The 13,846-nt window shown below is 33.3% G+C and overlaps 1 protein-coding gene across 3 annotated transcripts in view; it reads left to right on the plus strand.

Moving 5' to 3' along the window:
* Nucleotides 1-13,846, plus strand: part of eps8l2 (EPS8 like 2) — a 54,787-nt gene that overhangs the window by 19,054 nt on the left and 21,887 nt on the right. For 2 of the 3 annotated variants that reach the window (XM_058767970.1, XM_058767969.1), the window contains 2 exons: nucleotides 4,465-4,515; nucleotides 6,015-6,061. In XM_058767970.1, the coding sequence (XP_058623953.1) occupies nucleotides 4,481-4,515; nucleotides 6,015-6,061 (82 nt within the window). In that variant the 5' untranslated portion in view covers nucleotides 4,465-4,480. Of the gene's footprint in view, nucleotides 1-4,464; nucleotides 4,516-5,871; nucleotides 6,062-13,846 lie in introns of those variants that run through there. The other variant, XM_058767968.1, reaches the window with a different exon arrangement.

Consider the following 13,846-nt stretch of genomic DNA (forward strand, 5'->3'; position numbering starts at 1 on the left):
TTGTGTGAACGACAAAGAGAACATTTGATGAGGCTCTTATCTACTTTTTAAACACAGACCTCTCTGAATATCGACCGAATGGCAGTGTTGCCATCATTATCACAGCAAGTTTGGCATTTCTGAGCAGTTTATCATGTAAAAACAAAAGTAATTTGCTTTAATTTGGTTTTGAGCAGGAACTAAAACATTGGAAAGTGAAGCTAAAATGAGCTTCGTTGAAACACATACTTCCCATTTTATTGCTGTTCAAGTAAATGTTTAATGTAAACATGCAACAGATCTTATGATTTTTTGAAGGACATACAATTTCAAGTTACTTTTTAAGCATTTAGGCTCGTAGCATCAGTTTTGTTTTCTCCGAACAATCCCAGTGATACCGGATATCATCCAGATTAAGGCCAATGAATAAAACACTGTGATAAGAGATACACCACAGATTGCAAGCTCTGGATGCGCAACTATGTCATTGAGAGGCAGTGCAATAAAACCAGAGCATTGCAATCTGTCTCACAAACTCATTTACACACACGCATTTGATTAGCTATCTAAGTTAGGATATACCATAGACTTTTATTGATTTTATACTATATAAAGCTATACTATGCATACAGTACTAACTCAAAACTTTGGTTGCAAAGAAAGCTGAGTTGTTTTTAAAAAATGAAGCTACCAGCTGCAAAGCATTATTGAGATTTCTCAACTTCAATAGTTGTGCCAACTAATTTTTTGAAAGGTAGACGGCTTGTTTACTCACAACATTTTAAGTTGAGTCAACTTTCCTCAGCAAGTGTATTAAGCATTTGTTGAAATTTAAATACCTTCTATTTTAACATACTCAAAAGCACACTAATCACAGTAATGGTGACTTAAAACATAATCAAAAACACTGTAAATAGGTGTTTTATAGATGCTTTAATTCTAACTGACACATCCTTACAATTAAATGTACACATCCTTACAATTCTCCATGTTTTTACCAAGCAAGCAAAATTAAATTATTCAAATGCCTTCAAGATTTAAAACACTTTTTAAAAAAAATAAAGAACAAGGTCTTAAATGGCTCATAAATGTGGTGTCACATGGCAGAATTAGTCTATATGCAGTGTCCGTATTTGTAGTTTTGCTCCTGTTAAAGCACTGTTTCTCTGTAATTTAATCTGTAAAGCTGCTCATACTAAATTACCTAAAAGTTATTTACACTTTTTTTGTAATCTCAACATTTTCTACATCAGATAGTTCATTCAAATTTTAAAATAGAATGTGATTTTTTTTTTTTACAGCATGCTTAAAAAAAGAATTTAGAATTTTTAGACATTACCTTATGAATTGTTTTTCCAAATAAAAACATTTCTCAATGTCCACAAAGGTTTTTTTTTTGTGTGTCAGATTTAGCTCACATTTGGGGCAATTTTAAGCATGGACATTCAATCTGACCAAATATATGTATATATTTGACGGAGAGCATCACAAACAAAAGACTAGACTATGTCTGCGTTCAGAATCTAATACTAGTGTACTTCTTTCTGTGCATTATATATATATATATATATATATATATATATATTATATCAGCAGTATGTAGTATACCACAGTAAACATTTACAAATAAGTTGTATGCTAGTTTTGTCACGTGTCCTCATTACATGTTTAATTCAGAAAGTTTAAATAACACACATACATATGCATTTTTTGCATTTCTTTTTTTGCAATTATCTGTTAAAATAACGCCTTTTGTCCATTTAATTAATAGAGTCAAGGTGGTTATGTTGAATATGTTGAAAACTGCTGTTGATTTTGCTTTTAGGTTTAATCGTTGCAATGGAAATGGAAGGTTGGGTGCATTGCATTATGGGATACATAACCTTAGTGTGCACTGGATGTATACTGCATATTTTGGCAAATTTAGAAGGTCTTCTAGGTGTCATGTGCAGTCAGAAAATCGTCATATTTTACACAGCATCCTTACGGCATACTGTAGAAATAGCATAGGATGACATTCTGAATGATTGTTGAGTTTCTGAATCCAGTGAATGTGGATTTGAGGATCAGACGTCACTGAAATGAGTCATGTTTATTTCATTCAGCCCTTGGCATCAGTCAGACTGTCTCCTGTACTTCTGACACACCTTCCTCAAGGATTTTAAAAGCAGGTGGACTCCACAAACACGAGTTCAAAGTCCTTTTATGTTGATCCTCATCTCATTCTGGAAGCAACTAATATTTTATGGTTATACTACTATGACGGCCATACTGTTATGATTGAGTTTACATGTTTAGTCTATAGTCCACATCCACTCAGCTGATGATGTTCGTGTTGTTTATCATTAATTGAGGTCACTTTTGCTTAGGGTGGGTTAAAGCCTAATTATGTGTATTAGAAAAACAGATTTATTTATATAGGCGTCCCTCATATCAGTATTTCATATTATTGAACATCAGCTAGAATGCCACTAACATGCAAATAAAGTTCTGCTTGTTTACAAACAATGTCTTTCTAGGGATATTACAGGCATATTGTTTCATTAGTGAGTCCCGTTTTAAACACACACGATCCAGAAAGACACATGCCCTCTCATCAGTTAAGTGCTGAGCCAGGGAGTTTATTTGTGTGTAAAGCCTCAGAGTGTGTAATTAATTAAGCGTCTGAAAAATGTCCGTGTCCTGAGGAGAGGCAGGTCTTGTTTCAGACTGGGCTGCCAGCCTGCTGTTGTCTGCTCCAGCATCTTTACGGGACAGCGGACAGCAGAGCAGATACAACCAAAACAACACTGCGGTTCATCACACCCCGGTACCGTGGTAAAACAGGCTTAGTGAGGCATTTGATACACTTCATAAGCTCAGATAGTGATGAAGACTGTCTGTGTAACAGGAAATGTTACAAAACCTTGAGATAACATTGTATAAAGGTTGCATGTATGTTTTTATACGTTCCTAAAATGTCAATGGAACGTTCTTTTGATGTTATTAGAATTTAATGCAAGTTCTCACAATGAAGTGAGAAAATTATTTTAACTGTTAAAGATTTTTTTCCCCACAGAATTTTTTTTTATAATGCTTAAATGTATCAGTTTTTAGTTTTGAATAAGCTGATGTAAATGCTGATAAATGTTATGCTAACGTTGAAATAACATTATTCTGAAATTATGAAAGCTCCAGAGTTTAATGTTACTTTAATCAACATGGAGTGATTAGAAAATGTTTTTTAACATAAATATTAATGTCTAAAAACCAAAAATACACATTTTTCTGCATGTTAATTAATCAAGAGCTATATATAACACAGGACTGTCCATGTAACATGAAATGTTCCAAAACTTTGGGTTTTGTAAAAACTTTGCATTGTATAAATTCTGTGTATGTTTTAAATATTCCTAAAATGTTAATGGAACATCATTTTGATGTTAATATTTAATTCAAGTTCTCACAATAATATGTGACCCTGGAGCACAAAACCAGTCTTAAGTCGCTGGGGTATATTTGTAGCAATAGCCAAAAATACATTGTATGGGTCAAAATGATCGATTTTCTTTTATGCCAAAAATCATTAGGATATTAAGAAAAAGATCATGTTCCATGAAGATATTTTGTAAATTTCCTACCATAAATGTATCAAAACGTAATTTTTGATTAGTGCTAAAAATTTCAGTTGGACAGCTTTAAAGGCGATTTTCTCAATATTTTGATTTTTTTGCAGCCTCAGATTCCAGATTTTCAAATAGTTGTATCTCGGCCAAATATTGTCCTAGATTATATAAATCTCAATTTCCAAAAATTGACCCTTATGCCTGGTTTTGTGGTCCAAGAGTTTCCCCCCCACAAAAATTAATAATAATTCCTAAATGTTAGTTTTTAGTTTTGAATAAGTCAAATAATGTGGATAACACAGGCTTTAAAGCTGTTGTAAAATGCTGCTAAACGTTATGCTAACATTTAAATAACATTATTCTCAAATTACGAAAAATGTTATGCTACTTCAATCAACAGAGTGATTAGACAATGTTTTTGAACATAAATTTGACCTTTGAAAACAAATAATACATGCATATTGATTATTGAAGAGCTGAGCAAATTGCAGACAGGATGCAGACAGTCAGTTCATGCTCTGTTTGATGCATTTACAGTTCTTCAAAGGAGTCATGTGCCTCAAGAGTCACACAGAGATGAATTATTCACAGGACAGAGAAAGAAAGAAACAATGGAAAGGACTTTGAAAGAGAGAAGGGTGAAGGCGTGGAAAACAAAAATAGCGTGATGATTAGCGAGAGATTAAGTCAAAGTAAACTGACAAGTTAAAGAGGCAGTTAACGAGTCATTAGTGCATTACTGCGGACACACCCTGTTTAGGCAGATATTACAGTACAAAAATGATGATTGGTTTTACTGTAATTGCTGTGCCATGTGTTTAATTTCCTGTGGTGGAGTTTGATGTTAATGATGTATTCTGTCTGTCTGTCTTTGTCGCAGGTGAATGTCGTAGAACATGAATGCTTTGAGGACCCCAACAAAACCAAGCAAGTAAGTTTTAAACTCGATTCATACTCTTATGAACGGAGTTGCTTTTAACTATGCAGGCTTAACTTGGTTGGTGTTGAATTTCATAATATGTGAGAACAATTCATAACACAACATGAGTACAACATTTTGAAAAGATTCTCTCTGAGCAAGTTAGTTAAAGGAATAGTTCAATCAAAAATGATCTGACATTATACTCACCCTTAAGGCCATTCAAGATGTAGATGGGTTTGTTTCTTCATCAGAACAGATTTGGAGAAATGTAGCATTACATCACTTGCTCACCAATGGATCCTCTGCAGTGAATGGGTGCCGTCGGAATGAGAGTCCAAACAGCTGATAAAAACATCACAATAATCCACAAGTAATCCACACCACTCCAGTATTATCAGTTAACATCTTGTGAAGCAAAAAGCTGCGTGTTTTTATTTCAAATCATTGCTTCCAGCTAAAATACGAGTCCTCTCCATAATATTGCTTTCTTCAGTGGAAAAAGTCATCTCGTTTGAATCAGAAGAGAAATATGCACACATCAAGCACTGTTTGCATGCAAAAACAGACCAAATCAGCTCGAAACAAAATATATCTGTGGATTTTGATGTGAGAGGGCAACAATAGTGGATGGAGTTTTTCACTGTAGGAAGCGTTATTATGGAGTATGGACTGATATTTTGGTCAGAAGTGATGGTTTGAAGTTAAAACGCTGTAATGATAATTTTGTTTCTTACAAACCTGCAACTTTTCACTTCATAAGATGTTAACTGATGGACTGGAGTGGTGTGGATTACTTGTGGATTATTATGATGTTTTTATCAGTTGTTTGGACTCTTATTCTGACGGCACCCATTCACTGCATAAGATTCATTGGTGAGCAAGTGGTGTAATGCTAATTTTGGATAAAACCCCTAAAACCATCTATATTTTGAATGGTCTTGAATGGTACATTTTCAGCAAATTTTCATTTTTGGGAAATAGTTCAAACTATAATCACCTTCGCAGTGAGGTGTGTTACAAAATGCAAAAGGACGGCGCACTTACGGTGCATTAGCTCAATGCATTTGTGTACTTTCAAATAGCATGTTTCTGGCATTATATGCATGTAAAATGAATGTAGCTTTTATTAAAGTTTTTTTAAGACCTACACACACCTAACTAAACATCCCCTAGTTAGTGATTTTTTGTGAGATTGTGTGTGTATATATTACAGTCTTGGTTAACAGAGCAGTACTGTTTGGGAATGTTTGCCTTTCCTGCCCTGTTGGAAACAACCTGTCTCTGTCTCTCTCTCTCTCTCACTCATACCCCCTTCCCTCACTCCCATATGCTCTCACAACCTGTAGATCTTTCTAATCAGTCTTGCTCAATCTGTGTCCAGTGTTCACGTTAGACTAGGAGAGTGAGTGTGTGGCGTCTAGAGTATTTAAATCAAAACTAAGCTGTAAAATAATGAAGAGCAGACATCGTCCTCCACCCTCCTCATCCTCCTCTGTTCTTCTTTGCAGTGGGGTGGCCAGATCGGACAGCAAGATCAGTGCCAAAACCCTGTTTGGTAAGTAAACGTCATATTTATTTGTGAATTAAAGGTACCGTGAGCTATTTTATCCTTTTTTGCTTCGTTTATGAAATAAATAAAAAAAATAAAAAAAATATTTGATGTAAGATAAAATAATTAATTATTTTATTTCAGCAAGGTGATTTTAGCCATTTTATTTTTTATACATTTAATTATTTTAAATATATAAAATAGCGAAAAGCACCTTTAACATGTTTTGTAAACTTTAAGTTGTTATGGTAAAAAAAAAAAAAGCTTAAAAAATGCTTGAAAATTTGATTAGCCTTATTTATGAAACAAAATATACTTGTTTTTAAATAACATTAAAAACAATTTTTTTAATTTAAATACACTTTTTATTTTTTTTATTTGACTAAGTAAAATAAAACATTTTTTATTTTACTTTAAATATATATAACTTTAACATGTTTCATATGCTTTAATAAGTTACTACGGTAAGTATTACTGAATGCGCTAAAACAAATATGATGAGCTTTATTTATGAAACAAAATACTCCTTTTTAAATAAAACAAAATATTTCACTTTAAATATATAAAATAGAATAGTTTTATACATGTTTTATTAAAATTAGCTACAAATACTTGTTTTTAAATTCAGTCCTTTGATAATTTTTCAGTGAAATCAATGCAACAATTCATGCAAGAACAGTTTTACAAATTCACTCTGCTTGTATAAGGCCCAATGTATATCTGTAACATTGACTTGGTCGGCATTGCTGGGAACGCCCACAAAAACGTCATATCCGTTTACGCCGTGGGGGAAAACAAACCGCTCGAATTAATGTACGGAGACCTTGTTAGACGCTTGATCTTTACTTTTTGTTATGATTTTGATTGATTTTTGCTTGGTGCAATGCTGAAAAGTTGCTGTGTGGCGTTCTGTACCTCTAATAAGTAAAAAATAAAAATAAAAACCCGATCTGAAGATTTATATACTGTTGAATAAACTGACGGAGGTAGCACATCTGAGCAGGTGGCACACAACATCAGAACTCCGACAGCAGTTATTATGGATATACAACGTATGAAACATATCAAGCTTAATATTCATATTTATATGCACTCCAGATAGACCTTCAATGACCTGTCATTAGTACCGTCCCGCCTGCACCGCAACCCAGTTCTGATGGGTTTACAGCAACTCCTTCACATCAAATAAATGTCACTCCCTGATATTTTGTGATGTAAATGTCATATTAAAATATTTATTTCATATTATTATATACAATCCGTTACGAAAATTAACAATGGTATAACTATAGTAAATGTAGGCTATAGTAGGCTAACCGTGTTTTTTGGGCGTTTTTATTACCAGTTGTAGCTTATAACCACAGTTTTACTACAAATACCATGGTTAAACTATGGTTAGTGTAGCAAAACATGTTTAATTTGTTTTTACCATGGGTTACCTATAATAACCATGTTTTTTTGGTTGTAACCACTGTTAATTTTCATAAGGGATATTTTCATGTTATTTTATATGTTTTTATTTTACGGCGTGTATTTGTGAAAATGATTAGGCCATACGTTTAGCACACACCACATAATGCTGTGCATTTCAAGGCACTTCAGGAGACCTTTAATGTTACCTATGTTTTGTCAATGTTAAAATTATTTTTAATATATAAATAAAAAAGTATGACAGGCTTTTACTCTAGTCTTTATCACTTTATTAAGATTAAGCAAAACAAAAAGACTAATGTTTACTTTCACAAGCCGTCACGTATAGGCTTGTAGTAAGCTGTCTCTTGCCTGGAGACTCAATCAGGTAACAAAAGGAATTGGGAAACGACATCTCTGGCCATTCGTTGGGTCGTTTGTCCAGTCACAGATACCGTACGGACAGTCCGACACAATACGGCTCAGTTTTTCGACGTATCGTGCTCTGTCGAGCAGCAGAAATGATTTTATGTACACCATTCTGGGTCAACACCATGCTTTTCCAATGAGGGGGAAACGTTCGTTTTCCCCCACGCTGACTCCGCCCACACAGCTATGACACCTGTGTATGGATGTGGTTTATTGTGTGTTTCTATGGCTCTTCCCTCCTCTGTGACATCACATCCTGTTTCCTGTTTCCTTTGACACGACAGACAGAGCGTCACTGTATGATATGTAAACGTGCTGGTCGTACAGTAGGACATTTGCATGATTATCGCGCACACTCACAGCACTCACAGGCCTCGCTGCGATTCAGCTAAACCATAACAATCAGACGTTTGCCTATCAAATGAGTGTGCCAGGATATTTCAGACTGATCTCACACTATTGAGGTCATGAGTGACAGAGAAATCACTTACACTGGGAACCATTTACTTGGTGTATTTTACTTCTGGTAATGTTATTGATATATAGACTTATAGGCTTCAATCGATGTAGGTCACATGTAGGTGATCTTACATCTCCTTTTCCCAGACACATCCTGGCCTAAATTGGCAAAAATGTCTGGATTCTTATCAACAGTCTCCTCATACATTATTTGTTTGTGTATTTGCATTTGACTGTTCTCTGTAGATGCTGCCTTCTTGCATGCCATGATTGGTCGATTATGTACAATGTCTGCAATGCTATTGGTCAAACTACTTTTCAGGCATTACCTTCAGTAAGTATGAAAACAATAGGAAAACAAAGAAAACAACAACAGCAATTTAAGTCAATTTAGAAATCCCGGCCAGGGCAAGTTTGTTTAGGAAAAAGAGGACACGAGGTCACTGTAATCACAGGTGTGTGTGTGTATATCAGCTATTTTACAAGGCCTTCAAGCAGGATTTAACCAATCAGATCAGCCGTAGCTATCTGTTTTAGAACGAAAGGTTTAATATCATAGTTTACTTTAATTATGAACAATTAAACAGTTTTAATATCAAAATTATGAAAGCTTGTTTTTGCAGAGGGATAAAAAATTAAAGAATTAAAAGAATTAAAGAAAAGGTAATTGCAACTTTTTATCTCAATTCTTGCTTTTTTCTTGCAATTCAAGTTTACATTTCGCAATTCTGGCTTTATTATGAATTCTGAGTTTACATATTGCAATTCTGTTTTTATTTTTGTTTCCGCCACAAATTAACAAATAAAAATGTAAGTCTGACTTTTTATCTCACAATTTGGACAATTCAGAATTGCAAGTTTATCTCTCACAATTGAGACATTTAATTTCTCACAATTTAAACTTTTTTTCACAATTGCAAATTTCTACCTCGCAATTCAGACATTTCTTCTCAAAATTATGAATTTGTCTTACAATTCAGAATTTTTTTCTCGCAATTGCAATTTTATGTCTCACAATTCAGACATTTCTTCTCAGAATCATGAGTTTCTACCTCACAATTCAGACTTTTCTTAGAATTATGAATTTATTTCTCACAATTCAAACCGTTCTTCTCAAAATTATGAATTTATATCTCCCAATTCAAACAATTTTTCTCCCAATTGCAAATTTCTACCTCACAATTCAGACTTTTCTTCTCAGGATTATTAATTTGTTTCATACAATTCAAACTTTTCTTAGAATTATGAATTTATATCTCACAATTCATATTTTTTTCTCTGAATTTTATCTCAAAATTGTGAGAAAGAAAGCCTAAATTAAGATAGAAAGTCACAATTACCTTCTTTTTTTTTTATCCCTTGTTGGAAACAAGCTCCCATACTAAATAACTTTTTTTTCCACTATAAAGAATCTTTTGTGCAATATGGATGCTAAATGTACTTTATGGAACCACTGATGCAAATAAACTTTTTTTTTTTTAAGCATATGGAGCAGATATCTATGCTTATATAGTCATGAATGGACTTTCTTAGTGCGAATAGTGGAGACATGAGTACTGAATTTGAATAATGCTAACTTTAAATGAATGCATGGAGCAGGGTGTTTGTCATACGCCTGCTGTCATGACGACTAGGTGTGTGTATATGTGTGTCTCCGGGGGTGTGCGTCTCGTCCTAAATATACACACAGTCTGCCTCTGTGCCCAGCTGGGTGTGCCTGGAAAAAGGGGGCGTGTGCTCAACCCAGTCTGACATGTACATAAAAGAGGCTTTTGAGCTTTAGAGAAAACAAGAATGAAAGTAAGAGAGGGCAACATGCAGAAGACAAGAGAGATCCTCTCTGCTTCCTCCTTTTTAAATGCAATATTTATCATTTATCAGAAACTCAAACTCTTAAAGAACCTTGGTTGATAGCTTATTGTAATGAGGTCGAGAGAGAAATGGTGACAGTGTTTTGACAGATTGGTTTTGGAAGGTGTTCACCTACTGTACAGTAATACTAGCTCATATGTCCAGTTCATATTTCAACCCAAACTCATGAGAAAATAATAAGAACTTATACTTAAAGAAAACAAAGCCTATTTTATATTCCAAAAAATTATTTTAATGACACGAGCACATTTGCGACCAAATTTTCAAAATCTCAATTGTATTGCAATTGGATATTTTTATTTTTTTAAATATATTAAATAATATATCATTTTTGCATTACAGTATTTAGAGTAAAAATATTTTGCATTGATTTCTTGAAAAATAACTTTTCATAACAATGCAAAATATTTTTATATAATTTTTAATTTAAATATATATTTTTATTTTATGGCTATTCCGAATTAAAAACAAAACAAAACAAAACAAAAAAACAAATTTTCATTATCATAATGGAAAAAGTGAAATAAAATTCTCATTACTGCCATGCAGTTGGATGTTTTATTTTTAAATAATTCTCATGATTATAATATGATTTTATGGGGTTGAATGAATAAATAAATAAATAAATAATATAGGGTAAATAATACAATTTATTTGCATAAATTATTATAAATAATTTTTTGCACTATAGTAATGAGAATAAAACTATTTTGCATTGATTTAAAAAAATTAAATAAAAGTAGCATAGAAAAGTCACAATCAAAATATTTCAAAAAAACTAATTTTCCTTATGCAAATCATCATTTATTATGTCTTTAGAAATTGGGATGAAATATGACCAGGGTATGTTCTTTATAGGCTTTGTGCAATTTACCCGTGTGTTTATGTGTGTGTGCATTTATGCACCTGAGTCTTACATCACAGACACAACATGTTTTTATGTTTTTGTGTTCTGCACTCTGGCAATGACCCATGGGATGATACACAGTCCTGCCAAGGGAACACAAATGAACACATGCAGAGTCGAACCTGATGCTCTTGCAAAGTTTCGCATTTCTGTTTGCTCATACACACTGAACCATGCCTTTAAATCTGTTCCTGTGGTTTGGTTTTATTGTGTCGTGTACTTGATTTAAACCTCACTTCCCATCAGCCTTCTGCAAACCAGTCCATGCAAAAAAATAAAATAAAATCAGCAGAGTCATGCTCGCAAAGAGGCCATGCAAATGAGGTGGAACGCTTCAAACCCCACACACTTATCACATCATCACAGATAAATGAGTGAAAGACATTGTCTGTTAAGATTGACTGACTCAGGAGAGCATTATGAGTGCTGGACTCCTAGTAATCTAATATGTTAAATCTAGTCTTCTTTCTATGGAAGCCTGTTTCCCTGATGGGATAAAAAAAATTTCATTAAAATGTAATTGTGATTTTATTTTATTTTTTAACCCTCGTAATTCTGAAAAGAGTCACAATGACTTACAATAGCAGGATATAAACTTGCAATTCTGAGAAGGAAAGTTGGAATTGTGAGATTACAAAAACAAAACAAAATGCAATTTGCTTATTTTTTTCTGTGATGGAAACAAACAAAAAAATAGAATTGCAAGATGTAAACTCAGAATTGAGAGGAAAAAAAGTCAAAATTGCAAGACATAATCTTTGAATTTTTGGTATGTAAACAGAATTGTGAGATATAAACTTAGAATCGCGAGATGTAAACTTAGAATTGCAAGATGTTAAACAGAATTGTGAGCTATAAATTCAGAATTGGATGATGTACATTTAGAATTGTGAGATGCAGATGTAGAATTGCGGGATATAAACTTAGAATTGCAAGATAGAAACTTAGAATTGTGAGATGTAAATGTAGAATTGCGACATGTAAATTCAGAATTGTGAGATGTAAATTTAAAACTGCAAGACAAATTTAAAGATTTTTTTGGCATTTTACCCTTTATTAAGATAGTATAGAGTAGACAGGAAGCGAAGTTAGAGAGAGGGGGGTGGGATCAGGAAAGGTCCTCGAACCAGGATTCAAACTTGGGACGCCTGCAACGCAATGGAATTATATGTCAGCGCAATGCTCATTAGGCTACCGGTGCCGACACAAGACATAAATTTTGAATATAAACATAGAATTGTGAGATGTAAACTTAATATTGTGTGATATAAACTTATAATTGCAAGATGTAAATTAGAGTTGTGAGTTGTAAATTAAGAATTATGTGATAAACTTAAAATGGTGATATGTAAAAATAATTGTGTGATATAAACTTGTCAGAAGAATTCTGGTCAGAATTCTGAGTTTATATCTCGCAACTTTTTTCTCAGAATTGCAAGATAAAAAAAAGTTGCAATTACCAACTTCTTATTTTTTATCCCGTGGCAGAAAAGGCTTCTATAGCTTTCTGCATCTTTTCTCATTTGCTTTCATCTTCTGTCCATTTTCCGATGGTCAGGATCTGTGCTGGTGATGGTTAGAGGTCACTCTTGCCATACGACAAATTTCCATACAGTAGCAACCACCCAAAACACCCTAGCAACCCGCGTGGTAATGCAACACCCCTGTGGTTTAATATATGTACTGTTGACTGTGCTTGTTAGAATGGTGCTTTGAAACTGTAAGTGCAGAGGATGCTGCGTATGTTTGTAGGTGTGGTTGTTGCGGCCCATGTGTAACAGATGGTGTTCCTTGAATTGTTTCCAGATGGGACACTGTAGCCGTTTGGCACGGCAGCGTCACGACAGGTGACGTTTGTACCTGCAGAGGGGATTGAGACAGCTTTTGTCTTGATGGCAACATTTCATTTAGATCGTTGCTGTTTGTGAAGAGACCATATTTGCAATCTATTTTACCTCTGTGATGTAGTTATGAAGGAAAAAGAATATGTAACTATTAAAAATGTTGACAGGACTATCAGGAATGGGGGAAAATATCTTTATATGACAGATGGTTGAAAAAATACGTTGACGTTTGAAAAACTTTAAATATATGCTATATTATTATTATATTTTTTTTTATTCAAGTTAAAGTGAAGAGATTTTTAAAGTTACAAAACTTTCTATTTGTCAAAGAATCCTAAAAAACAATACCATGATTTCTATAAACATATTAAGCAGCATAACTGTTTTCAACACAGCTTTTTTTGAGCAGCAAATCATCGTAGTAGAATGATTTCTGAAGGATCATGTGACACTGAAGACTGGAGTAATGATGCTGAAAATTCAGCTTTGCATCAGGAATAAATTACATTTTAACATATTATTTTAAATTGTAATAATATTTCATCAAATAAATGCAACCTTGGTGAGTAAAGAGACTTCTTTCAAAAACATTACAAATCTTGCTGTCCTTATTTATTAATTGGAGTTTAAAACATTTGCAAACATTTGTTAAAAAATTTCTCTCAATTAAAAAAATAAATTAAATTAAATTAAATTAATAAGACCCCTACATTTTTTAACAGTACTATAATAAAAACAGTTATTAATGTGTTTCAAACTGTTGTTTTGTAAAAACAACATTTACTGTAAAAACAGTAAATTCTGTCATCATTTATTGACCTTCATCATGTCATTCAAAACTGTTTTTGCGAAACAAAAGAAGATATTTTG

This window comes from Onychostoma macrolepis, chromosome 25 (assembly GCF_012432095.1).
Source record: "Onychostoma macrolepis isolate SWU-2019 chromosome 25, ASM1243209v1, whole genome shotgun sequence".
NCBI lineage: Eukaryota > Metazoa > Chordata > Actinopteri > Cypriniformes > Cyprinidae > Onychostoma > Onychostoma macrolepis.